Raw genomic sequence first — 25764 nt, forward strand, 5'->3', positions numbered from 1 at the left:
GCAGCTCGGATAGGGGAGACTTGTTTCTGATAATGAGACTCGAAAGGATGGGAGTGGTGGCAAGCTTTTGTTTGGTTCCTGCCCATGTGAGTGTGGAGGGTAATGAGAAGGCCGATGTGGTGACTAAGTGTGCTGTGAGGAGAGAGGGGGTAGATATTCAGGTCCCACTGGGTCGCAGGGAAGTTAAGTCCTTGATCTGGGCAAAAGGGCTCAATTTTTGACAAAGGGAATGGGATGCTAGTAGTAAGGGGAGGCCATTTTATTGCGTGCATCGGTCAGTAAAGGAAGAGGTGGGGAGTATGGGATGTAGGACAGAGGAAGTTGTGTGCAGTAGACTACGATTTGGGCACACAGGTTTGAATGCCATGTTGTGGATAATAGGAAGACGTGAAACAGGTCTGCATGATGAATGTTTAGTGGAGGAAACGGTGGAGCCTGTGTTGATATTTTGTGAATTGTATGACAGGGAGAGATTGTGTGAAAGGGTCTGAGAGGCTAGATGGGGTTGGGGTTTGGGTGGTGTAGTGGGGGAGGGAAGGGGAGGGAAGTGGTGTCTACGGCTCTATTTCGTTTTCTTAGAGGAACAGGACTAATGAAGGGAATTTAATATAGTTACACCGTGACTAGCCTCACATTCCAGAACAGTAGGTAGCGGTGTATGCACCTTCAAAGTTTGATGCTATCCGCCAACCCAATCCCCAAGAAGAAGAAGAAGAAGCCAAAGAAGAAGAAGAACGCACTCTTAAACAATCAGACAAATATTCAGAAAGTCCGGAAGTACAAAGAAAACACAACACGCTAACCTAGCATGCAAATGCCGATGTTATTTCGATAGTCATTTGTTTTGTCAGATACAATAACCACATAGGTAGAGGACACGTTTATTCATATCTTATTACTCAATTGGACGATCTAAGTCAAGATGGGAGGAGGTGACCTCGTAAGTATGATCAAATATTAGATTTAAAAGCTAACTAACTTAGCTAGCTACGCATGCTTGTTTTGTTTGTGTCTAGCAAGCTAACTAATCACAAAACCACCTAAATGTTCGACACAATTCAATTACTGCCAACTTCTGAACTAGCGTTTAGTGAAGAGAAACGCTATTACTGCCACGACAACGATGGCTAGTTGGCGTAGCTAGTTAACTAAGTTGACCCCTTAACTAATTACATTTTGAAGGTGTGTTTATTTAATATTTTCCCAGTTATGTTGTTACACAACTACCTAGCTAGTTAACGTCATTCAGAAGTAGTAATTCCTTGCCTTCCCTGAGGAACAATTGGAATTCAGAAATGATGGTTGTATTGATTAATTGTAGCTGTCTTTCCCTGTTCTGTTTAATTATATCGAATATCACTTTCTCTTATCTCTGTCAGAACTTGAAGAAGAGCTGGCATCCCCAGACTATGAAAAACATAGAGCGGGTATGGAAGGCTGAACAGAAGCATGAGGCTGAGGCGAAGAAGATCGAGGAGCTTCAGAAGGAGCTGAGAGAGGAACGAGCTCGAGAAGATATTACAAGATTCGCTCAGCAGACTGGGGCTCTAAAGTAATGCTCCCCTCACTGACTCTTGTGATGAGGAGGAAGTAATAGGTCTCACCTTGATAGAGAAACTACTGTCATGTCTAGGTTTAAAGGTCAAATGAGTTAGCTTTATTTGATATTATCCTATTTTCAAGTGTGCCCTCACCACAGACAAATGGATAGAGATACTCCCCTTGGATGTTGTCGCTAACACTCAACTGCTTTTTTTTGTTGTTTTACTCCAGGAAAAAAGATGACCGGTTGGACTGGATGTACCAGGGGCCAGGTGGTCAGGTGTCCCGTGATGAGTACCTGCTGGGCCGCCCCATCGACAAGCAGATCACCCAGCAGTTTGAGGAGCCAGAGAGCGGTCCATCCGAACAAACCGGCCTGCTGCCTGGCTCAATCTTCAACCCCTCCACCCCTGCATCCAACCTCGACATGGCCGCCAAGATCAGAGAGGACCCGCTGTTTGATATTAAGTCAGTCACTCTTGTCTCTTTCTTTACCATTTAGTGTGTCCAGCTAGCAACTGTTATACCATACACTGATGTTCTGCTGTTAGCCAAGAGCTGATGATAATGACACGTCTTATTTTTCAAGGAAACGGGAGGAGGAGAAGAAGAGGGAGGTCTTGACAAACCCAGTGAAAATGAAGAAGATCAAAGAAATGGTAAGTTGGATGGCTCGATTCAAACTGGGATGAAATCAGTTTCAGCCTGTTGTTGTTTCAGATTAACTGGGTTCTAAAGCAGCAACAGTTTTTCACTTTTTATTTTCTTTCAGCTGCGTCAGAATCTTGAGATGAAAGACAAGAAAAAGAAGAGGAAGAAGGACAAGAAGGAGAAAAGGGAGGAGAAAGAGAGGAGAAAGGAGAAGAAGCATAAGAGAAGGAGCTTGAGCTCAAGCTCTGTGGACGAAGACAAAATACACAGGTGCCCCTGAAACCTAACTTAAATAGAGGTTTCTCAGGATCAGTAAACCGATGCCAATATGACCAGATGTTCAGTTGAACTGTTTTGATCTTGTAAGCATTTTGTGATAGTTTACAAAATATAGCTTGCCGCTTCTATTGTTGACAGCAACTTCTGGATGGGGTAGATTGTTTGTTTGTTTAAAAAAAAATATATATATTTTTATTTAACCCAGGTAAGAACAAATTCTTATTTACAATGATGGCCTAGGAACAGTGGGTTAACTGCCTTGTTCAGGGGCAGAACGACAAATTTGTACCTTGTCAGCTTGGGGATTCGATCTAGTAACCTTTTGGTTACTGGCCCAACGATCTTAACCACTAGGCTACCTGCTGCCCCAATCCTATCAGTCCTTAGACCCCAGCAAAATTCTGCATGTCTCGCTCTTATGTTTAGCCTCCCAGTGAAGTGTTTTACTCTTCTTTTCAGGACAACCAGGGCTACAAGTAGAACACAAAACAATTTGACTTAAGTAGTTGCGTTTAATTGACAAATGTCCATAAAGAAAAAAGGTCCGCCAAAGCAAAAACCTGATAAAAATGAATTTATATGAATGCTGTAATTACAGAAACTGTTTGCTCACTGGGAAATGGATATCCAACTAGTCAGTGACAACTGAGCTTATTTCAGTGTCATGGACACTGTCTTGGGATGTCCTATGATATTCTATGTAGAAGAACCTCTTACCTTCTAATGACTCCTTTGTAGCTTGTGAGCGTCAGAGCAAAACATGTTACGTGTGTGTGTGTTCTTGAGCTTTTCATAGATGGGTAGTTGAAACTATTCGGACTCTACAGACATTCGCCTGTGTCTCTCAAACACAGCTCTATCTCAGCCGCCGTTAATAATTACACAGACTAATGGTTAGCACCGACGGATGCAGAATAAGTAAATTAATCCAATGGTACAACCCATAAGTATGTAGCTCAAACACACAATGTTTAAAAGTGGTTCGAAGTCCAAAACATTCCAGTGTTGTGGTGGGACTCATTGGGTTAACTGAGTGATGGATGGATCTTTACTTAGGCACCATTCTAAAGAGGAATCCAAAGAAACAACCCACTCACATTTCCACCATCGCAGTGTCCCCACTGGCTATGGACTACAGGTCAGTACGGCTCAATCTCAATCTTTATATATTGACAGTGAACGTTGTTAGATCTTAGTCCAATCAATTCAAAGTGACTTTAATCCTCCTGAGAGAGATGTGTACCGCTCATCGCCTAATTTCTTTCCTCAGTTTCCAGCTGGGAGGCATCATCAGTCCTCAAAGCCCACCAACCACTTAAGGCACCGTTCTCAGGAGAGGAGCCGCTCTCAATCGCCTCAAAGGACAGACTGGAACGGCCATCATTCCTCTCACAGGACAGACAACCACTCCTCTCACAAATCAGAGAACCACTCATCCCACAGGACAGACCAGTTTAAAGTTCCACAGTTCCAGCGCCCCAAAGCCCGCCCCAGCCCACAGAAAGATCGCTACCAAAGGCGTCAGAGCAGTACTACCAAGTAAGAGTCCACAGCACCTGTTTATACAAGTATCACACCTGGGTTCAATCATCAGTGAACTAATGGTAATCCCACCACCCCATCCTAAAGTGTTTTCTTATCCCCATATTTATCTGTGTGATATTCTCTTAGATGTCTCTCTGCTGAAGAGCTGGATAAGAAGAGGAGAGAGATGATGGACTTTGCCAAACAGAGAGACGAAGAGCGCGAAAGCAACATTAGAAGTTACAAACGACAGGATGAACAGGAGAAGGAGCGGGAGAAAGAAAAAGGCGGCAAGCATGACCGCAACGCTGGCTTTATCCAGTAAGTATCTCACTGACTGACACGCACGTATGGCATGCTTCCTCTGGCTGTTGCCTGGTCCTCTAAAACTGTTTCGTCCTTCCCTGCAGTAACATGAAGCTGGAGAGTGCCTCCACCTCTTCCTTGGAGGATCGAGTCAAGAGAAACATCCACTCCATACAGAGGACCCCTGCATCCCTGGAGAAGAATTTCATGAGGAGATGAGAACTAGAAGAAGCAGGAATGGGTTGATTGAGGAGAGAGTAAAAATATGCACCAGCTACCACACTGAAATATGTGCACCGGTTTGCCAGGACTGCCAACTAATTTATAATTCAATAAACAAAACAGACACTGCAGAGGCACCATGTATTTGTACTTGGGGGCCCTGTGAAACTGCCCCTTAGCCATTGCCCTGACTAAAGCAATGCAAAGGATCTGACTTCCTCTGTAATGGAAAAACTCACCCGTGCCATTCACCAGCAACAGCAAGCCATACTCACCTTTTATAGAATGAGCAATGTTGGATTTATTTTAAGTGGGAATTGTATATTGTGTTCTCTGTAATGTTTAGGATTATTCAAACTTATCAGACACAACCCTTTTGTAAATTATGCTTCTTGGAAATCTTTAGTGTATTGCTGTAACAGAGAATAATTTTGGATCTTAATAAAAAATTGTTCCTAGAGCTTCTATTGAGTTGGGGGCTAACAAAACTAAATACTCTGAGTTTACATGTATGTGATGCTGATTACTGCTTTGATACACCTTCAGAAAACTATAATAATTGAAAACGTCCTATGAAGACGAAATTCTCAGGCACACTGCCACCAGCATCATCATAAAGTAGACATATATTGTTCAATGACTATCATGAAAGCCTTTTGTTTTATAGGATAATAATGCTGGATTTAAGAGGTGCCCATCGCCAGTGGTTCGATGTTTTAGTCACAGGCTCAAAGTTTACTGTACTTTTTTTTTTTCAAAGTTTGGTCCCATAACTTGTCTTTATTTTTATTTTTGTTTCACTGTAGCACGCTTCAAACAAACTAGGAACGTTTGCACAGTCCCCTAACAACCGTCAACGATAACACCAATGGCCACCCGGAACTTTTTACAGACCCAATCATCGTGTAGTACCGAATGACGTTTCAAACAGCAAGGGTGGCTGATTTCCGCCTGTTCCAAATCGTGTAGTCACTGTGGGATTGTTATCCGCAGTCATTAAAAGTGTAACGTGAACATTTACAAGATATTTCAACGGCTAAGGAAGACACATCAACGTATTCACAATGGTAAGACGATGTCAAATAATGTATGCATGTAGCTTGTGGTCCGTAGATTGGTTTGTAAAACTAGCTTAGCTAACGTTAGCAACCGGCTGCCTAATCAGTACGGTAGCTAGCATTTAGCTTGCTAACGTTAGCTAGCTTAGTTACCATTGCAGGGGACTTTTGGCATTGCTAACTAACTTGTTCAACGAAAATGTAACTAGTGTTAGTCATTTTCCAAACATAACTACTTTATTAACTCGCTACCTAGTTAGCTATAAACTGGATTATTGTCACTAACGCAAGTCTATGAATGAGCTGACTAATGTTATCACTAGTTATCTGAAGAGGGATGCAACATCATGCAACTTGAGTCTGATGAAGTTTAGAATCTTGTCGTTAATAGTTATGCCAATGTTTCTACTAATTCACCTATGTTTGAAGTAATGAGGGTCACCCGTCAAAGTTAGTAACTCAATAGTTAGTGATGGAAACAATGTTGTTTGGGTTTTGAAATTGACCCCGTCATGATTGCTACTCATAACTTCTCTCCCTCGTTTCCTTCCTTGTGTTCCATCTCCAGTCTATTATGTCCTATAATGGTGGTGCCGTCATGGCGATGAAGGGTAAGCAATGTGTAGCCATTGCAGCAGATCGAAGATTCGGTGTACAGGCTCAGATGGTGACCACGGACTTCCAGAAGATCTTTCCCATGGGAGACAGACTCTACATTGGCCTGGCTGGCCTGGCTACTGACGTACAGACAGTGTAAGTGTGCACTGGTCCATCAGTGCACTTCTTCTCTCCCAAGTTCCAGAGTATTTGGATGGTCAGTGCAACAGATTGACCTTGCAGGTGATATTAATTATCCACTTTATTTTTCTAACAGTTCCCAGAGGCTCAAGTTCAGATTGAACCTCTATGAGCTGAAGGAGGGGCGTCAGATCAAACCCAAGACATTCATGAGCATGGTCTCCAACCTGCTGTATGAGAGGAGGTGAGTTTACTGATGTGAAGAAGCACAGTATTTCATATACAAGTCTCCACTTCCGCCTTGGTGGCAAGCCTGTGACTGATCAAACGTGTATCCCTTGTCTTAGATTTGGACCATACTACATTGAGCCTGTGATCGCTGGGCTGGACCCCAAGACCTTTGAGCCATTTATCTGCTCGCTGGACCTGATTGGCTGCCCCATGGTGACAGAGGACTTTGTTGTGAGCGGCACTTGCTCAGAGCAGATGTACGGCATGTGTGAATCTCTCTGGGAGCCAGACATGGTAGGTTGTGTACTGTATTGTAAGATAATACATTGACTGTGATAGTTGATTATCTCTCTTTTTATTTACAATGGTTATTTTTGACACCTGCAGGAACCAGAGGACCTGTTTGAGACCATCTCCCAAGCCATGCTGAATGCAGTGGACAGGGATGCCGTTTCAGGCATGGGTGTCATCGTGCAAGTCATGTAAGTACAGTCATACTTTTCCTCTTCCACTGCCTACATTTTTTATTAAATACCTGCTAAATGTGTAATTAATCAGAGGATTCATACAAATGACATTTAGATGATATTAATAATACTCTGGTCAGTGTTGTTGTAGTACCTTGATTAACTTATTTTTACAGTGAGAAGGACAAGATCACCACACGTACCCTGAAGGCCAGAATGGATTAAAGCTCCTCTCCCTCATCTCTACCAGCTCCTACTATTTTGTATGAAAATGATCAACACTGCGTGTACTGTTTTTAAGATACTGTTCAATAAAATTAATGACTATTAGTGTTACAATGACTCTGGTGTGCCTGGTATGTTATTTGTGAGAAAGTAATGAAAGATGAGGGCTTAACTTTGTTAAATGCCAGATTTATCAGATTGATAAATGTGGATTATCTGTGCTGTGGTGATTTAATAAAACGGAAAGATAGCCAGTAACCTTTTGAGAAGAACAGTCTCCAGGGACTAATTTGAATTAATTGAGTGGCTAAACAGCTATTGACACTTGTCTCTCGACACGGAATAAGTCATTATAATAACCTAATTTAAAACCATCGCTACAAAGCACAAAAGAATTATCTTTGTTAGTCAGGTGAGAAAATGAATTAAATTCAGGAAAAAAACAACTCCCTTTTAATATGTAATGAATCCTTTTCAAGTAACTTTTCTGATCTAATGTCTGTTACAAAACAATACTGTATACAAACACAAATGCTACATTAATGTAAACGAGATATAAAAATGATTCTTATGGTAATAAAACAAGCATTTGCTTTAGTATTCCCCTTTTATGTGGATTTTCCTTTACCAACCAAGTTCATGGTAAAAATGTCAAAAGTTTTCAGAACAATATGGCAACGTAACATTCAGACACTTATGTTTTTTTCTTTTTTAGTCATAATGCTCAGATGCTAAATTCAGTGGTTTGACGTTTCAACTAACTGGCAGAGTCATGTACATTTCAGCCATGCATTTTGATATTGCATTTATTTACGTTAAAACCCTTAATCTCCTGCATTTCCAATTTTGATACTGTCGGCTGCGGATCTCCTGACAAGTCAAGGAGGCAGAGTTCGGTCAAAAGATTAATGCGATCTGACCGCTTTGTGTCTGTGAGAGGTTTGTGTGTGTCTGAAAATAATAACGAACGGAAACGAACAGACGGTACTAAACAGACTCCTACTGCTGAAGCTGACACTCTTTCAAGGCATTAGTGAGACAGTTCCCGTGCTGGCGTGAGGACTAGTATAACGTGGTGGGGAAGGGTCTCAAATATCCTATTGAACTCTGTTTCACAAGCCTTCCTTGTCGAGCACTCAGATTGAGGTGGCTGGGCAGGGGGAGTGGGACATGGGGGTGGAGAAGAGACACGTTGCTTTTTTTTTTTTAAAAGAAAAAGTCCGGCGCCCCCTCTCTGTGGGTCAATGTAACAGGCTCTTCGTCTGTGCATCCTTTCAGTCTGTCATCCCCAGAGTGGGAGGGTAAGGGGTGGGGCTAAATCAGGTGGGAGGGGCAGGAGGAGGGAGAGAGGGGTGGGTGTGGCTGATGACAGGATGTGATTGGCTGGGGTAGGAGAGATGATTCTATGACAGGATGTTGGACATGAACTCAAAGAATCTTTTGGAGTACTGCTCTGGGTTTACGGTGGAGATCTCTGCCCCAGCCTGAAGGAGGGAGAACAGAGTTTAGTGTAAACACATGCACATTAGGAACATACAACTACAATTTATATTTAATAACACATCTTCTCCTTGAAACTACTATATGATCTAGCATCTTTGCAGCCTAATCACTTGGCTTCATGTTTGGTCAAAGGTAGTCCATTACTCACCCCATGTTTCACAGTTTTGGCAGCATGTGCAGCTTTTTTCTTAGCGTCGTAGTGCGTGAGGATGTCGATGATAGCCATGAAGTACACTTCTTTCTTCACAGCACCTACCACAAGGAGCAAGACAGTGCATAAGAGTATAAATAGCAAGTATTACGTTTCACTGGGCAGTCCCATGATGTCTGTTCTAAAATTAGTTTAATGTTCAATGTTAATTAAAGATGCACAATATAGAAATTGCTCTAGCATTTCCTGGTTGCTTACCAATCTATACACAATACCCCATAATGACAAAGTGAAAACATGTTTTTTGCTAAGTATTGAAAATGAAATATCGAATTTAAATAAGTATTCACACCACTGAGTCAATACTTTGTAGAAGCATCGTTTGGCAGCGATTACAGCTGTGAGTCTTTAAGGGAAAGTCTCTAAGAGCTTTTCACACCTGGATTGTGCAACATTAGCCCATTATTATTTTTTTAAATTCTTAAAGCTCTGTCAAATTGGTTGTTAATCACTGCAAGACAACCATTTCCAGGTCCTTTTTTGCAGTATTATTTAAGTGACTTATTGCAAACAGGATCCATGTTTTGGAATATGTTTTATTCTGTACAGGCTTCCTTTTCACTCTACCAATAAGGTTAGTATTGTGGAGTAACTTCAATGTTGTTAATCCATCCTCAGGTTTCTCCTATCACAGTTATTAAACTCTGTAACTGTTTTAAAGCCACCATTGGCCTCATGGTGAAATCCCTGAGTGGTTTCCTTCCTCTCTAGTTCGGAAGGACACCTGTATATTTGTAGTGACTGGGTGTATTGATACACCATACAAAGTGTAATTCATAACTTTACCATTCCTCAAAGGGACATTCAATGTCTGTATTTTTGTATACCTATCAATAGGTGCCCTTCTTAGAGAGGCATTTCAGATTTCAATTTTTTATTAATATGTAAACATTTAGAAAAACACAAGCCCACTTCGACATTATGGGGCATTTGTGTGCAGGCCAGTGATAAAATCAAAAATGTAATCAATTTTAAATTCAGGCTGTAACACAACAAAGTGTGGAAAAAGTCCAGGTGTGAATACTTTCTGAAGGCACTGCAGATAGAGAGTAGCACATATCTAGCACAATTGCATAAAAAAAAATCACGTGACAACTCAAGAAAGACAGTCTCTTACTGTCGTTGCTCTTGATTGCGTAGACGTCCACGGAGGGGTCGAACTCGCCAGGGCCAAAGAACCCGCCAAAGTTGAGGGGGTTCCCAGGGCTGTCTGGAGGGGTGCCGAAGGAGCCGGTGAGTGCTCCTCCCATCCCATCGTTCTCGTACTCCTCCTCCTCTCCTCCTGCCTCCACCTCCATGTCCTCCTGCTCTGCCCGGTCCACATCATGGATCCCCACCAGTAGACTGTAGTCCATGATCTTTAGAGTGGCCAGGAACTATGTACACAAACAGGAGAAAGATGTCAGATATTGTAACAAATGTTCTTTTGGGAAATTTGGAGGACATTAAACTCACTATTCTTTTTCTATTTGTCAACCTAAAGTAATGTCTTTGTTCACAGGTGAAACTGGTTGAAAGGTCTAGAAACCAAACATAATGTGCAGAAGTCCATTTACGGATATTTTCACAATGACTGTAATGATAACAAAAACATAAAATCGAGCAGCCGTGAGATGTCTCCTACCTCTACGTCGCGCTTTAGTTTCTCCAAGAAGTACTTCTTGTTGTCATCTCCTATCTGCAGCTTCTGGCCCTCGTTCAGAAAGTCGTTGTCCTTAAAAGTGGGGAGTTCCTTGGCCTGAGCAGAGTGATAGAAATTAGAATCAAAATATTCTGAGATTGGCACAAATGACAGAGGTCTTGATTTAGGATTGACTATTTAGGAAGAACAACCATTTCAGGCATTTCCTCTCGGTGTAATGGTTTAAGACGTTGGGTTTCTTGAGCGCGAGGTCCGCAGTACGACCAGTGACATTGGCTTCACTAGGTTCTGTCCGTCCCTCACTAGGTGTGAACCAGCAACCTTCTGTTCCCAACAACAACTCAGCACTCACAAAGCAGTATTTACGCACCGCTCTACAAAAGACGTAACCAGGAAGGGAAATAACTACTTCTAGGTTTCAGAGCGGGTAATGTAACTCACATGGTAGATACTACTAGAGCACACACAGCTAACTATTCCACATGGACTACACTCACCCCCTTTTGACTGCCCCCTCTGCGCAGCATAGACAGCAGTCGGACATGGCCCAACTGTGGATGTGTTATTTAATTTGTGCTTCATTATCATTAGATGGAAAAAACAGTATTTCTGTACTTTTCTAAAAAGTATTTTGGCCTGTAAATGAGTTTTGTTTTTAGCTGGTTAGTTTGATGCTTTTTTTTTTAGCACGACCCACAGTTATTTTTGGGGTGCTGTCATTGTACCCCAACACTCCTCTCATCATCGTACATATGTAAAAGAACACACCTTCTCTTTGTCACTGGCTTCCCTTGAGACTGTGGAACCCTGAATGAGAAGGAAAAATATATAATTCACAGAGATGTAACGGAATTCAGAGTTAGAGACAGACATTCTTTGCATCTTTGTTTCCCCTTTGTTTCTCCTGGACTTGACAGTATGGTTATAACATTGTCATATTTCAGAAAGCAGAACTGTTTCCCCCTGAGAATGCCTGGCAGCGGCAGAGTTGTTTGTTGTACGGGAAACGGTGTTCTGAGAGCCAATAGGCATGCACGCCGTCACACCTCTGTTCTCAGTGTTGTTGCCCGTGCACAAAGAGACAGATTTGCTGAGCTTTTCCACAAGAGCAGCATTCTTAACCATTTCCCCTTCTAGATGCTCCAGAGTGGTGCAGCGGTCTAAGGCACTGCATCTCGTCACTACAGTCTCTGGTTCGACTCCAGGCGGTATCACATCCGGCCGTGATTGGGAATCCCATAGGGGGAGCACAATCGGCCCAGCGTTGTCCGGGTTTGGCCATCATTGTAAATAAGAATTTGTTTTCACCGACTTGCTGAGTTAAATAAAGGTTAAATAAAAATTTAATAAAAAAATAATACATCAAAACCATTGGAGCAGAAAATAGTCTGGCTCAAGTTCTCCTGGGAACCGGAATACTCTGCAAGCACCCTATGCATTGAGCTTGTTACAAATGCCCTTAGCCCAATGAGCACCAACAGTGTTACAGCTGTAAGTGTGCTCCTAGTGCCCTACTGAAGTTAGTGTACTACCAGTAAGTGTTCTCCCAGTTGGTTCCCTCCAAGCTAGTGTGCACATCGACACCTACCTTCAGGTCGTACTTGCGGTGCACGGTGAGACGGTGGCTGAATACATTACGGGTCACCACCATGTACGTCTCAACCCCGTCCACTGTTAGCCGGTACATGCCCAGGAACTGAGGGAGCAGAGTGCTGCCATGACACTCCACTATGAACTGGAGACACCCAATGGAGGAAAGGAGAGAGAGAGGGGAAAGAGGAACGGGAATGAGTAATGCAAAGGAAACAGGGAGAGCTCCAGTAACGAAGTCGGCATAAATTGTTAGCTATTACAAAAGGATAGTCCCACCAAATGGAACAATTCACCAATATTTCTTCAGCACCACATTGAAATGTCCTCAGTATTTTAAGCCAACATGCTCCCTTCAACATGTATTAAGAGGGTGTATGTTTGTACAGAAAATACATTTTAAAAATTCAAACGTGTTATATTTGTGCCTGTGGTAACTCTCCCACCTGGTGGTACTTCTTGAGGATGTTGTGCATCTCGGCGATGTCTTCGCTGGACACCGTCTTGATGACGAAGCGGTGGTCGTAGCTGGACAGGAAGCGGTTGCCAAAGCGCCCCTGGGAGTCGCTGTTCAGCGGGCGCTCCTCGTCAGAGAGTTCTGATGATGATCCACCACAGGAGGGAGCCCGGTTTCTATATAATTATAAAGCCATTCATTGGGCTGAGGGATGAAATGGAGACTACATTGGGCTGAGGGAGTTTCATAATTATTTCACGAGTTAGTAATGGATCAATGGATTTCATTTAGACATACAGAGCAGAAAATTGAGGCTTTGACATGAATGAAAAGCCCTCTGTAAAGAATGTTTCATAATTATTTCACGAGTTAGTAATGGATCAATGGATTTCATTTACATAGAGCTATTCCAAGCTAAACAAAAAACACTTCACATTGCGATCCAGTCAGCAAGGCTACCAAGTTAGTTGAACTTAATGTAATAAACTATGCTTGGTATCGCTAAACACTGAGAACTCAGTAAACAGGGGACCCTAGGGATCAACAAATGCTGATTTACATTGGGCTGAGGGATGAAAACTAAAGCCTAAATTGGGCTGAGGGATGAAACTGATAAAGCCTAACTACATTGGGCTGAGGGATGAAATCTGATAAAGCCTGATCAACTGAGGGATGAAATGCTGATAAAGCCTGACTACATTGGGCTGAGGGATGAAATGCTGATAAAGCCTAACTACATTGGGCTGAGGGATGAAATGCTGATAAAGCCTGACTACATTGGGCTGAGGGATGAAATGCTGATAAAGCCTGACTACATTGGGCTGAGGGATGAAATGCTGATAAAGCCTGACTACATTGGGCTGAGGGATGAAATGCTGATAAAGCCTGACTACATTGGGCTGAGGGATGAAATGCTGATAAAGCCTGACTACATTGGGCTGAGGATGAAATTGGGCTGAGGGATGACTACATTGGGCTGGGATGAAATGCTGATAAAGCCTAACTACATTGGGCTGAGGGATGAAATGCTGATAAAGCCTGACTACATTGGGCTGAGGGATGAAATGCTGATAAAGCCTGACTACATTGGGCTGATTGGGCTGGGATGAAATGCTGATAAAGCCTGACTACATTGGGCTGAGGATGAAATGCTGATAAAGCCTGACTACATTGGGCTGAGGGATGAAATGCTGATAAAGCCTGACTACATTGGGCTGAGGGATGGGATAAAGCCTGAACATTGGGCTGAGCCTGAACATTGGGCTGAGGGATGAAATGCTGATAAAGCCTGACTACATTGGGCTGAGGGGGATGAAATGCTGATAAAGCCTGACTACATTGGGCTGAGGGATGAAATGCTGATAAAGCCTACTACATTGGGCTGAGGGAAGAATTGACATCTGCTATGAGTCAAACTGGGCAGGGAACAACAGGGAGTTCCCTCTGGTACTCTGATCTGCACTCCCCTTAATTGTCCTCTACCCGTTTGACATTACTGAGCCGTGCCAAGCAAACGTCTATCCTCATTCTGTCTTTCAGTTCACTACTGTTAACCCATCCTCAAATGGTCTTTCTCTTCAGTTAACCCATCCTACATTCTTCCCCTTAGACATCTCTACACAGGAGACCATATTTTACCTGGTAATCCTGGTCATCGATGCAGAACCTCTCCCTCAGGTTGCGGAACACCATAGGGCAGTACTCTTTGAATTTAAAGCGGCTGGGCAGGTTTTCTCTGAGAGATACAAAAGTATTGAAGAGTGTTAATATAGAAGAGTGTGTTAGCCCATTAGCATTCAGAGTGTTGATGTCTTCTGAGGAATCATTGGACTAGATAATGGAAATGTGAGAAGCTCTTGACCAGCATACTAGAGGTGCTTCACTACGAGGATGATTTGCATTGCAAAGATGCTCAGTTAAGTTTTGAATTAATGTTCTGACAACAACATCAGTGTAGTGTGGCGTAGTGGAGATCGCCAGAGGCATAATCTTGATTTTACTTACGCAGGACAATCAAAGTAAGGAATGTGATATATCACAAGATGTGTAATATAATTATTACCAACCTAAAATAGTCATATAATCATACAGATCATCCGGCTTTTAAACAAATTTTCGGTAAAAATAGCTTCTAAAATATATGTAAACAGACCATTATTTTTAACAGACCAATTCCTATCATCAACTGATTTCAGCCAGTTTATGGCTGTGGATTGATTGCATGAATGAAATTTTGGCATATTGGCAGTTCGTTTGAAAAATGTATGGAATCATTCCTCTAAAACTGTCTGGCTAGCTAAATTCTTCCAATGCATTACTTTACACAATATCTCATCACAGCACTGGCAAATCATGGTTGACCAACTCCCTGACCCAAATGGCTGACTGTTATCCCATCATATGAAGGTTCATGTCCATTCTAGTATTCTAATTCTATAGTTAGTCCATTAGCAGAGTGTTGATGTCATCGGAGGAACCCACTGGACTAGATAATGGAAATGTGAGAAGCTCTTGACCAGCATACTAGAGGTGCTTCACTACGAGGATGATTTGCATTGCAAAGCTGCTCAGTTAAGTGTTGAATTAATGTTTTGACTACAACTCCAGTGTAGTGGGGATCGCTAGACCCATGGTGAGTTATATTACAGGTGATAGAGGAGCTTGATCTTGCTAGTGATTTAAAAGGACACCACGTCATAGACCATTGGGCCAACCAAGCCAAGACCTTCTCTCTCCTAATCAGTAGCATAACATAGTGTTAACAGACTTCAGGTCTGTACTGTATATTTCTAAACAATGCAGCTAAATTGGCCTCTTGTTTGAGTTTATATGGGCAGTAATATGGTGTGCAGTAATATGGTATGGCAGGTTGCAAAGTTAGAACTCAGGATACCTACTTGTTAAATAGGTGGTTGTCCACTTTGATCTTACTGTAGGCTTTAAAATCATCAGGCATCAGCATTACTGGTACAGGAACGTTACTTAACTCGTTGATCTGAAACATAGGGGAGATAGAAAGAGCAGGAGATCAGAAGATCAAAATAGAATGGTAGAGCAGGGAAGAGGAGGTCAACACACTAATCCCCACACCAGACCAAACTGCAGTGAACCAGTGTCTATTTACTGACAATCATTCACTTTGGACCAAAGTGAACTGACAGCAGTGCTCTCTGGCTGAGTCCCCTTGTCACATTGTTGATCTTATCTACCCAGACAGATTCACTGTAAGGAACAGACTGATTCCCCGAGCGAGCCTTCTCCATATATGTATAAACTCCAGACAGTAAGAGGAGTGGCAGGGAGGGAACGTGAATAAACACTTCAAAGAAAAAAGGAGACAAGAACACATCCAGGAGACGCAGACATGGCTAAAATAGGGGAGACATTTGAAAAGTTATCTTGAGGTGGGAAAATAATAGCATATGGAGCACAAACACATCGAGTTGTATGGAATATGCAGGACATAGCCTAGTCGCCTCTCATAGAGCTGCTGCTTCAAGGGATAGACTCTCATTCAACTGTCTGACATGCTATGAGGAATCACTGTTTAACATGCCCACAGGTTAGGCTCTGGTAGATAGTGTGTCCTTCAAAAGTATCCTATTTATTTGTCATTAGAGGCATAGCTTAATGCCTTCAGCAGGCAGACAATCAATATCCTGACTATATGTTGGATTATGTCTAATCAACCTACACACAAAGTTTGATGAAGGCGGTCCGTTGTCGCTCAGTTGGTAGAGCTTGTAAAGGCAGGGTAGTGGATTCGATTCCTGGGACCACCCATCCGTAAAATGTATGCACGCATGACTGTAAGTCGCCGAAGATATAAGTGTCTGCTAAATGGCAGATTTTATTTTAAGTATGACGAAGGCTCATATCAGATTTGAAGATGTAGGCTGTTCCCGGTGTTGGAAAGCCTGTAAGGCTGGCATTATCTACCATCAAGACTGAATCCGTTTTTGATGGGAGTTTCAATTAAATCTGTGTTTGGCTATATGCTCCGACTGACAAAGGTCTTCTCTGAGCAAAAGCTTAGCTTGGAACTGAATTCATCCAGATTTGTGACGAGCAGAACAATGTTACGACTGACTACCAAGGTGAAATATATTGTGGTTATGACTAAGGTTATGAGAGCCTTGAGGAGAAGGCTCTTTGACGTCTTTCTTGCAATCGCCTAAATTAGCCTGCCGCCTACACCTTGAATCTACACCCAGCATCCACAACACACTGAACTTGTCCATGATGATTATTGCAGAATGCGTCACAGGATGATTATTACAGCTTCACTAAATATGCAAATTTGTTAATTAAATGCCATTGTCTTCTCCATACAATAACTGTCCGTTTGACTATAGTCTATATTTATCCTTATCTTTCTTATATAAGGTATTGAAATATACTTAAAATAGCCTCACTAAAAACACAGCAAATAGAGGGGGAAATCAAGAATAATTACAGACAATATACAAAATGCAAGATGTAATGTACATGTTAGTGTAGGCAACATATTGAAATGCAGCAAACATTGGAAGTGAAATTATGCATCAGCACTGTTATTCAAATGGTGAATGAAGCAAATCAAAAGCCTGGGGCATCATATTCATGCCAGAGATATTGATCTGGAGGTGTCAGTCAAGCAGGGAAGGGGGTGTGTTCGCCTACTACTGCTGGCCACAGAAATGGAGCCTTGAAGCTCTCTGCAATCCATTTGGTGATCGCAGCATTCATTTGAGTGAGAAACTTGATGCATTTGGTGAAAAACAGTATCAATAAAGTGTCTTTCAGGATGTGTTGAAGACACTGTCCATCCTTCTCCCACTCAAATTAGACTGTGAACCTATTATTTTTATGGTTGAGTGTTCGAATGTGTACTTCACACTAAACCACATTAAATCAGGAATATAGGCTAGAATATGCTAAATGTTAGATTTGCCGCCTTCTCATTCATTGATGCCTGTAAAACAATAGGCAGGCAGGCTGCGGTTGAGTCTCAATGCAACCTGCTGCTCTCCAACAGTCACACCCCTCTCTGGCCTGCGCTAGACATAATGAATGCTTAGGTTGGAGCAGTGCTCACGACCTCCTCTCCTAACCAACTCACTTCAGACCACCACACAGAACAGAATACGTTATGCAGGTTGTGCCAAATAATGCCTGCAAATTGCGCGGGTAATGTGAAATGTTTATGTTCAACGTCGCAGCTATTTGCTGCACATTTTTAAAGCGCACGCGACTGGCACACCAAATAGCTAGATTGTTGCTACGTTTATATTCTTGACCAGGGAGGATGGTGAATGAAGGGTTAACAGCTTTCACCTGAGCATCAGACTAAGTACCTGGCTAACACCCATACACTACAGACGATGGATGAGTTCTAAAATTGGCTTTTGTCAATCAAGCAGCTGGCTAACTGTCGCGTTACCTCGTCAAAACACCACATAGACAAACAAACTAGCTTGGGAACATGAACAAAAATACATTTACCGTATGGTTGACACCCCACATTAAAACGCTGAGAATAGGCTCACTTGCACGGAATAATTTCACTTTCTGTCCTATAAAATGTTTCTTTTTCGTCTTCGTTTTGCTAGCGCTCACCGGCGCAACGCTGGTACAGTTGGATGACATGTCTCCTGTTGGGAATAATTTAGGCAACGCAAGACAGCACTGTAATCAAACAGGCTAGCTGGGTCTTATCACTCCAGACAACGAAATTTGCAGTAAGAGCGTGATATCTATACATGCATTGTCGTATCCGCTTTCCGATTTGCAGGGTCTTTGAATCTAATTAGATTCTGTAGTAAAATTAACGGGATTGCATGTTGCGCGGTCACCACCCTTCCTCCAGAGCAGGCCGCACGGTTTCAGTCCGGAGCGGCACACAGACCAGATTCTGGCATAGATTGTTAGCCGGCCATCCAGCTACAGGCAAGGTTGCCTTTCGCAAAGCCGCTTATCAAAGATGATAAGTAATACACTATTGGTGGACGACTCCTCTCCTTTCTGGTGTCGTTTGCTACCCACAACGATTTGAGGTGATTTTATTTAGAGGTTAGTAATCCCATTATGATGCGCCTGAGATTGTTGTCACCAGTTTTGGGGTCTCCTCAAGATGGCGTCTAGACTGAACGTAGCAAAGCGAAGTGCGCCCCCAAGAGGCAGAGAGTAGAAGCGCGTACTGTAGTTGGTACCTTGAAAGTGCAGCGACATTTTGGTCGGTAAATCTCTGTATTTGTAAAAGCTGCTGATGGCTAAATGAATACTATAAATCATACATCAGGATTTATCAGAGTAAATTTATCATTCATTCTAATTGAATGGTGATGAAGCAGAAACGGCATACATTTCATGTGTAGGCCTATGGCTATGAAACTTGCACTTTTTACAGTCAAATTGACCCGCAACATCCTACAATAAATCCAATAATATGGTCAATGGTCTGTAGTAAAAACTTCAGGATTCTCTCTAGAGGAGCATTGTCTAGGGGGGCGTGGTTTTCCGTCTAGGGATGGTTGTCAAAAAGAAGATAGATGCATGCAATGACTCCTTCATGAACAAATGTGGTTAATGTATAGGGTGGGTGTGGGTGTTTTAGCTACTTATCAGCGACAGTTGTATTTTTTTTAATGTAGCAAATACATAGTATATGGCAGGCGGCAGGGACTGGAAATAATATCACGTGACCACAATGGGCGGTCCTCTGACTATGTGGGGGAAAAAAAGCCATTTTCTGGCGCTGCTGCAAAATCTAACGTTAACCGACTCAAAATAATTTACCTGTATCCACGTCGGGCGGTACTGGTGTTTTTCATGTCAAATCAGGTAGGAAGCAAAGAAAGGCATCAATTGTTTTTATTCGCATAATGCGATGCACAGGTACATCAACTCACAAACTGAGGTACTCGGTGTTATGTTTGGATTCTCTCTTGTTCGTTTCTCATATCCAGTCCTGTCACTGAATTTAAGATGGCTGCTTTGTTTCCCACTATCCATCCAAGCTTATTTTTCGTCTATCTTTACATAGTTTTTATTAGATTTTTCTATAATGCATAAGAACCCACTGGTACAGGAGGGGCTCATTGTGGGTCTTCTCGGGGTTTGGGGTACGTGCCTCACCGTGCACAGGAGGCCCCACTGGGGTAGTCGGGTCTAGACTACAGCAGTTCCAAACGTATTTTGTTAGATTGGTGGATGGGTAATATCTAAAAAAAAAACAACCAGGCTGGAAATAATTACAAAATAAATGGTCATACACTAGTAGCCATTCTATGTAGTAGCTATGACACTGGTCCATTACAAGAAGCATAACTGCTTCTAACAAAAAAAGTGATCCATATTATTATAGACAATATCCGTGGACCACATCAATATGTCAGTACACATTTTGTATGTGTAGGCTTTGTGTTTGAAAACATGTCAACAACAGCAAAAAAAGGTCAATAAATGTGTCATGTACTTTAGTGGTTCACATTTTGCTACCCAATAAATAATCAGTCATTCTTTGGCTGATGGTTGTTCTTTTTGCAGATCCTTCCAGATGGATAAAATGCAACCCAGTCGGCTAAAAATCACAGAGCTGAATCCTAACCTGATATGCCCACTGTGTGTGGGCTACTTCATCGATGCCACAACCATCGTGGAGTGCTTGCACTCATGTAAGATTCCTAAGTCCACTGCATTATTCTAAATGCATATGGGCTAGACTATATGGCCTATAAACTGATGTAGAAAATGAATGTAGATTTACAATGCATTTTCTTTTCATAAAAAGCCCTACAGTAAGTCACCTGCTTTAAGTCTGTCTGTCTTACTTCAGTCTGCAAGACGTGCATTGTTGCCTTCCTGGAAACCAACAAGTTCTGCCCCAGATGTGATGTGCAAGTACACAAGACGTGTCCACAGCTCAGCATCAGGTTAGTCACATTGTGTGTGTGCGCGCGCACACGTCTCTCTCTGAGTACTTGTGTTATTATCTGTCTATATGTGCAACCAACATGGTCTTATCTTTAGTAAGTGGCTTTATCATTTGCATATCCTTTCTCAGGTCAGACAAGACTCTACAGGACATTGTATACAAGTTGGTGCCTGGATTATTCAAAGGTAAGACCATATCTCTTGAGTAAGGGGTTTTCTATACAAATACTGAACAAAAAATATAAACACAAACTATTTCAAAGATTTTACTGAGTTACAGTTCATAGAAGGAAATCAGTCAATTTAAATAAATTCATTAGGTCCTAATCTATGAATTTCACATGACTGGGCAGGGGCACAGGCCCACCCACTGGGGAGCCAGGCCGAGCCAATCCGAATGAGTTTTTCCCCCAAAAAGGGCTTTTATTAAAGCCAGAAATACTCCTCAGCACCCCCCAGGTTGAAGAATATGAAGGTCTTGGGGCTGGCATGGTTACTCAAGATCTGCGGTTGTAAGGCCGGTTGGATGTCCTTTTTTAGGGGGTAGATCAGCTTTAATATTGAAGATTGATAGAAGCCACAATCTATGTAATTGTCTGCATCATTTCCAAAAACCTATTTATATATATATATATACACACAAACACAGCTGTCATCAAGGCAAAAAGGTGGCTACTTTGAGGAATATCAAATATAAAATAGATGTTGATTTGTTTAACACTTTTTTGGTTACTACATGATTCCATATGTGTTATTTCATAGTTCACTATTATTCTATGTTGTAATGAGTAGGTGTGTCCAAACGTTTGACTTGTACTCTCTGTATGTGTATATATATATATATATATATATATATATATATATATATATATATATATATATATATATATATATATATATATATATAATTGTGTATAATAATTTTTATTTAACTTTCGCTATCATCTGTTTTTAAGCAATGTGCAATGGAATCAGTACATCCCTAATCTCTTCACAACTATTTTGCAATCTGTATGGCACAGCTGTCAATTTTCTGGTCCTTAAATGAAACGGGGATACTTTTTTATCACAATTTCCTTTAACCAATTATGGTCTTTAATGCAGGGCCGACACAGGTTTTTGCCCCCATCCTCTTGTCTCTTCCATTTTTTGTGGTAATGCTGCAATTAGTTGGTTGTAATTTTGGACAGAGCAGACCTTTCCATATATTTTTGTTAGCTGCTAGTGTGACTCCACCAGTCCTATTTATGATATAATTTACAAAGATTATACTGTTTTCAACTCCATTTTTATTTTATCGGTTAGTATATTTGTTGTAATATTTGTTCAGTCTTTTCTGGTGGATTAAACTGAAATTACAACCAACTTTAAGATTTGTTTTAAAAATGGCAATATTTCTTAGATTATTTCATTTTCAAATAACCGAAAGTGAGAGGTTGTAATCTGTTGGATGTACTTCCAAATTCTCTAAAACAACGTATGAGGTGGCTTATGGTAGAGAAATTAACATTAAATTCTCTGGTAACAGCTCTGTTGGACATTCCTGCAGTCAGCATGCCAATTGCACGCTCCATCAAAACATGAGACATTTGTAGCATTGTGTTGTGGCCTTTAATTGTCCCCAGCACAAGGTGCACCTGTGTAATGATCATGGTGTTTAATCTGCTTCTTGATATGTCACACCTGTCTGGTATCTTGGCAAATGAGAAATACTCACCAACAGGGATGTAAACAAATGTGGGTGCACAATTTGAGATAAATGTTTTTTGTGCGTATGGGACATTTTTTATATTTTATTTCAGCTCATGAAAAATGGGACTTTACATGTTGCATTTATATTTGTGTTCAGTGTACATTGCAGTATTTTACAAGGAGCATATTTAGTGCTAATTACAGTACAATAAGCCTGTTTGAGCCCGTGAACAGTTGCCCCTTTTTCATAATTAAAAGCGGACATATGCCAACGTCTTTTTCACTCTGACTTTTTGTTTACATCAGATGAGATGAAACGAAGGCGGGACTTCTACACAAACCAGGAAAACCAACACCTGGAGCCAGGAGAAGTGGTGGAGGAGCCAACTATTATTGCAGAAGATGAAATCATCAGTCTCTCCATTCAGTTCCATGAGAAGAACAAGTAAGTTCTAGAATGTGTGATCTCTTGGTCTTTTTCATGCAACCAATTAGATAGGATGTTTCCTGTAGAACATATGTGTTATAATAGGGCTGTTTCCTGTAGAACAGACCAAATGTGTTATAAATAGGGCTGTTTCCTGTAGAACAGACCAAATGTGTTATAATAGGGCTGTTTCAAATGTGTTATAAATAGGGCTGTAGAACAGACCAAATGTGTTATAAATAGGGCTGTTTCCTGTAGAACAGACCAAATGTAGAACAGACCAAATGTGTTATAATAGGGCTGTTTCCTGTAGAACAGACCAAATGTGTTATAAATAGGGCTGTTTCCTGTAGAACAGACCAAATGTGTTATAATAGGGCTGTTTCCTGTAGAACAGACCAAATGTGTTATAATAGGGCTGTTTCCTGTAGAACAGACCAAATGTGTTATAAATAGGGCTGTTTCCTGTAGAACAGACCAAATGTGTTATAATAGGGCTGTGTCTCTACGTGCTAATAAGTTTGTTAACAGAAAGCTGGGTAAAAAAGCATTTCAAATCAAAGCTATGCTCATCTTAACCCATGCTGTTTTTCCATTTTCTTATAGAAGTGACACACAACCTATGAATACAGAAGGAGACAATGTGAGTGATTCAACCATAAAATGCTAACCCAGTAAATGCTGATGTAAATTTGTCACCCACACTATCTAAATGATAATACATTTATTTTAAAAACGACTGTCATGCGTGCATACATTGCAAGCGCCATGCTCTACCAACTGAGCCATACAGGACCACATTTTTCTAACCTTTCATATTATGTCCTGCCCTTACCCTCTAGTTATAAAATCGGTTCTAACCACACGTACTGTTCTCTTCATTTTCAGACCAACAGCAAACGCTTCCTGCAATGCCCGGCAGCCATGACCGTCCTGCACTTAGCCAAGTTCTTGCGTAGCAAGATGGACATTCCAAACACCTTACGGGTAATTCCTACAGGCTGCACAGAACCGCCTCACAACTCCATAGATAGCCATAGCATACACCAACAACGGCTTTGTCGCAATATTGTATTTTAGTGACAAGCTGCATTCCTATACAGTAGATCATGTGTGCTTTCACTTAGGTGGACTAGCCCCATACTTCATACTTATTCCCATACTTCACACCCTTCTCTTGAACTTGTGTGCTATTAATGTGTAATAGTGCTCTCTACCTTGACAGATTGAAGTGCTGTACGCTGATGAGCCCTTAAAGGACTACTACACGCTGATGGATATTGCCTACATGTATTCTTGGCGACGTGTAAGTGCCAACTGACACACTGGCTATAACAACAACACTGACCAAGCTTCAGTTGTCACTTCCAACCCTAATCCCAACTTCACTAAACATCTACGTTGCTAGGTCCTAGGATCTGAGTGATCTTTCACGTGTCTGGAGAGTTCTCATCTTCTCTCTGTGACTCTTTGCAGAATGGCCCCCTCCCCCTGCAGTACTGGGTCAAGCCCACCCGGAAGCGTCGACGGCTGTCCCAAGGTGCCGCCCAGGCTCACTCCGACGGTGTCAACACAAGCCCCACCTCTGAGAGCGACTCCCACAGCGACAAGGCCCTGAGCCCGGCTGGTCAGGCCCCCAGAGCCTCCACCCTGCCCAGCCCTGCCCTCCGAGGCCAACCCTCTACCCTTCAGAGCCCCAGCGGTACCACAGGACCCAACGGTACTCAACGGCTCCCTCTAGCCTCCAAGTCAGGGAGCAACACCCGCAAGGTGAATGTCAACGGCAAAAGCAATGGAGCGGCGACTGAGACTAGGGGAGGGGACAAAGGGGCTGTACCGCCACCAACCTAAATCTAATACATCCCAGAAACATGGAGAGTGGAACGGAATTGCCCCAAAATGTCGGAGTAGCCCCTCAATGGACCAAAGGACAGACAAGGAGAAAATCTGCCAAGAGAGTACTAAGAGAGAGGTCGATTGTGATCAGCAAAAAGACTGTCAAGTGCAGCCAAATAGACATTTAATTTCAATGTGTGTGTGTGACTGTGTGTTAGAGTAAAACATACATACAAAATGTACAATATGTATCCAATGTGAGCATTCGTACATACCTGGTCATGTATATAGTATCTTTTATACAGGATATTGTAATTGTTTTGTAACTGTATAATATGCAGTCGGTTCAACGATTCCTTCCCCCAATTCTTCAGAATTAATTTGGCTTTAAAATATCAATTATGACAAAATGCTGAATGGCATTGCAAAGCCAATGTCCATATATATAAATATTAACTAGAAATAAAAAAGCAAGATGTCTTCTTGCCGTCGGTCATACTGTATATAATAACTCTGGTGTATGTAGATAGATGCAGTACTTTCTACTGGTAATGGCCCCAATCACCAAGGACAATAGATATGTATGAAACGTTTGATGCACTTTCTTTGAAATGCAGATCACAGTATACGAGTACTGAACTTCCCTGTGCTTTGACATTAGAAAGCCATTATTTATCAAGCCCCAAGCAGCACTACAATTGTCTGAAAAAACATAGCTTACCGTACATGTTTTTCAACATTACATACTGGTACCCGTTCTACTTACAGAGAAATGAGCTCAAAGGGAATTGTATATCTGACCATGTACACCATGTTGTATTTTCATACACTTTTGACATTCCCTCAATGTATATTTTGACCATTCTATGATATTATTCTAAAATATCAGCCATATGTGCATGTTTAGGTCATTAAAAAGTTTACTTACTTGGTTTTGAGTTCAGTGTCCCATTCTGATTAGTTTGAGTTATTTTCTCAAGCAGTTCAAATATCAGAACTTGCCAGTGCCCTTGTGATAAGTCTCCATTTGGACTTTTAATACATAGAAATTGCTATCAACAACAATTCATGAGTAGCAGAGCTTTAAAGCATGTATTATCATTATGCTGCTATTTAGAAATGTTTAACTTAACTTGATTTTAAGTTGGGATCCATGGCAACTATGTGCTCTCCAAAGAATCTGGATTTTCACGACTTCAATGCAGAGGATGTTTTAGGTTGAACCATTGCATTTCTTCATAAGTGACAT

General features: G+C 41.6%; 4 protein-coding genes across 4 annotated transcripts; 3 read left to right on the forward strand and 1 right to left on the reverse strand.

Annotated features, from left to right (window-relative positions):
- Nucleotides 1-694: 694 nt before the first annotated feature.
- Nucleotides 695-4984, forward strand: LOC118389246 (pre-mRNA-splicing factor CWC25 homolog). Its single transcript, XM_035779118.2, has 9 exons — nucleotides 695-940; nucleotides 1380-1552; nucleotides 1774-2010; nucleotides 2132-2201; nucleotides 2315-2463; nucleotides 3529-3610; nucleotides 3743-4011; nucleotides 4144-4317; nucleotides 4407-4984. The coding sequence occupies exons 1-9, from the start codon at nucleotides 923-925 to the stop codon at nucleotides 4519-4521; spliced, it is 1287 nt and encodes a 428-aa protein (XP_035635011.1). The 5' UTR covers nucleotides 695-922; the 3' UTR covers nucleotides 4522-4984.
- A 438-nt stretch (nucleotides 4985-5422) lies between these two features.
- On the forward strand, nucleotides 5423-7360 carry LOC118389248 (proteasome subunit beta type-3-like). The gene is made up of 6 exons (XM_035779120.2): nucleotides 5423-5591; nucleotides 6151-6335; nucleotides 6457-6564; nucleotides 6668-6845; nucleotides 6939-7033; nucleotides 7195-7360. Exons 1-6 carry the CDS (start codon nucleotides 5589-5591, stop codon nucleotides 7241-7243), a joined length of 618 nt encoding a protein of 205 aa, XP_035635013.1. The 5' UTR covers nucleotides 5423-5588; the 3' UTR covers nucleotides 7244-7360.
- Nucleotides 7361-7673: 313 nt separating this feature from the next.
- On the reverse strand, nucleotides 7674-18801 carry LOC118389247 (phosphatidylinositol 5-phosphate 4-kinase type-2 beta). Its single transcript, XM_035779119.2, is given in 11 exon segments — nucleotides 7674-8727; nucleotides 8895-8998; nucleotides 10075-10333; nucleotides 10582-10695; nucleotides 11368-11406; nucleotides 12188-12334; nucleotides 12636-12769; nucleotides 12772-12787; nucleotides 14285-14381; nucleotides 15544-15641; nucleotides 18131-18801. Coding segments are annotated over 11 exon segments (1233 nt in total). The 5' UTR covers nucleotides 18275-18801; the 3' UTR covers nucleotides 7674-8646.
- A 509-nt stretch (nucleotides 18802-19310) lies between these two features.
- On the forward strand, nucleotides 19311-25447 carry LOC118389249 (polycomb complex protein BMI-1-like). The gene is made up of 9 exons (XM_035779123.2): nucleotides 19311-19468; nucleotides 20174-20301; nucleotides 20463-20559; nucleotides 20691-20746; nucleotides 22559-22697; nucleotides 23286-23322; nucleotides 23568-23666; nucleotides 23905-23985; nucleotides 24156-25447. The coding sequence occupies exons 2-9, from the start codon at nucleotides 20184-20186 to the stop codon at nucleotides 24528-24530; spliced, it is 1002 nt and encodes a 333-aa protein (XP_035635016.2). The 5' UTR covers nucleotides 19311-19468; nucleotides 20174-20183; the 3' UTR covers nucleotides 24531-25447.
- The last annotated feature ends 317 nt before the right edge of the window (nucleotides 25448-25764 follow it).

Source organism: Oncorhynchus keta, chromosome 10 (genome assembly GCF_023373465.1).
Source record: "Oncorhynchus keta strain PuntledgeMale-10-30-2019 chromosome 10, Oket_V2, whole genome shotgun sequence".
Taxonomy (NCBI): domain Eukaryota; kingdom Metazoa; phylum Chordata; class Actinopteri; order Salmoniformes; family Salmonidae; genus Oncorhynchus; species Oncorhynchus keta.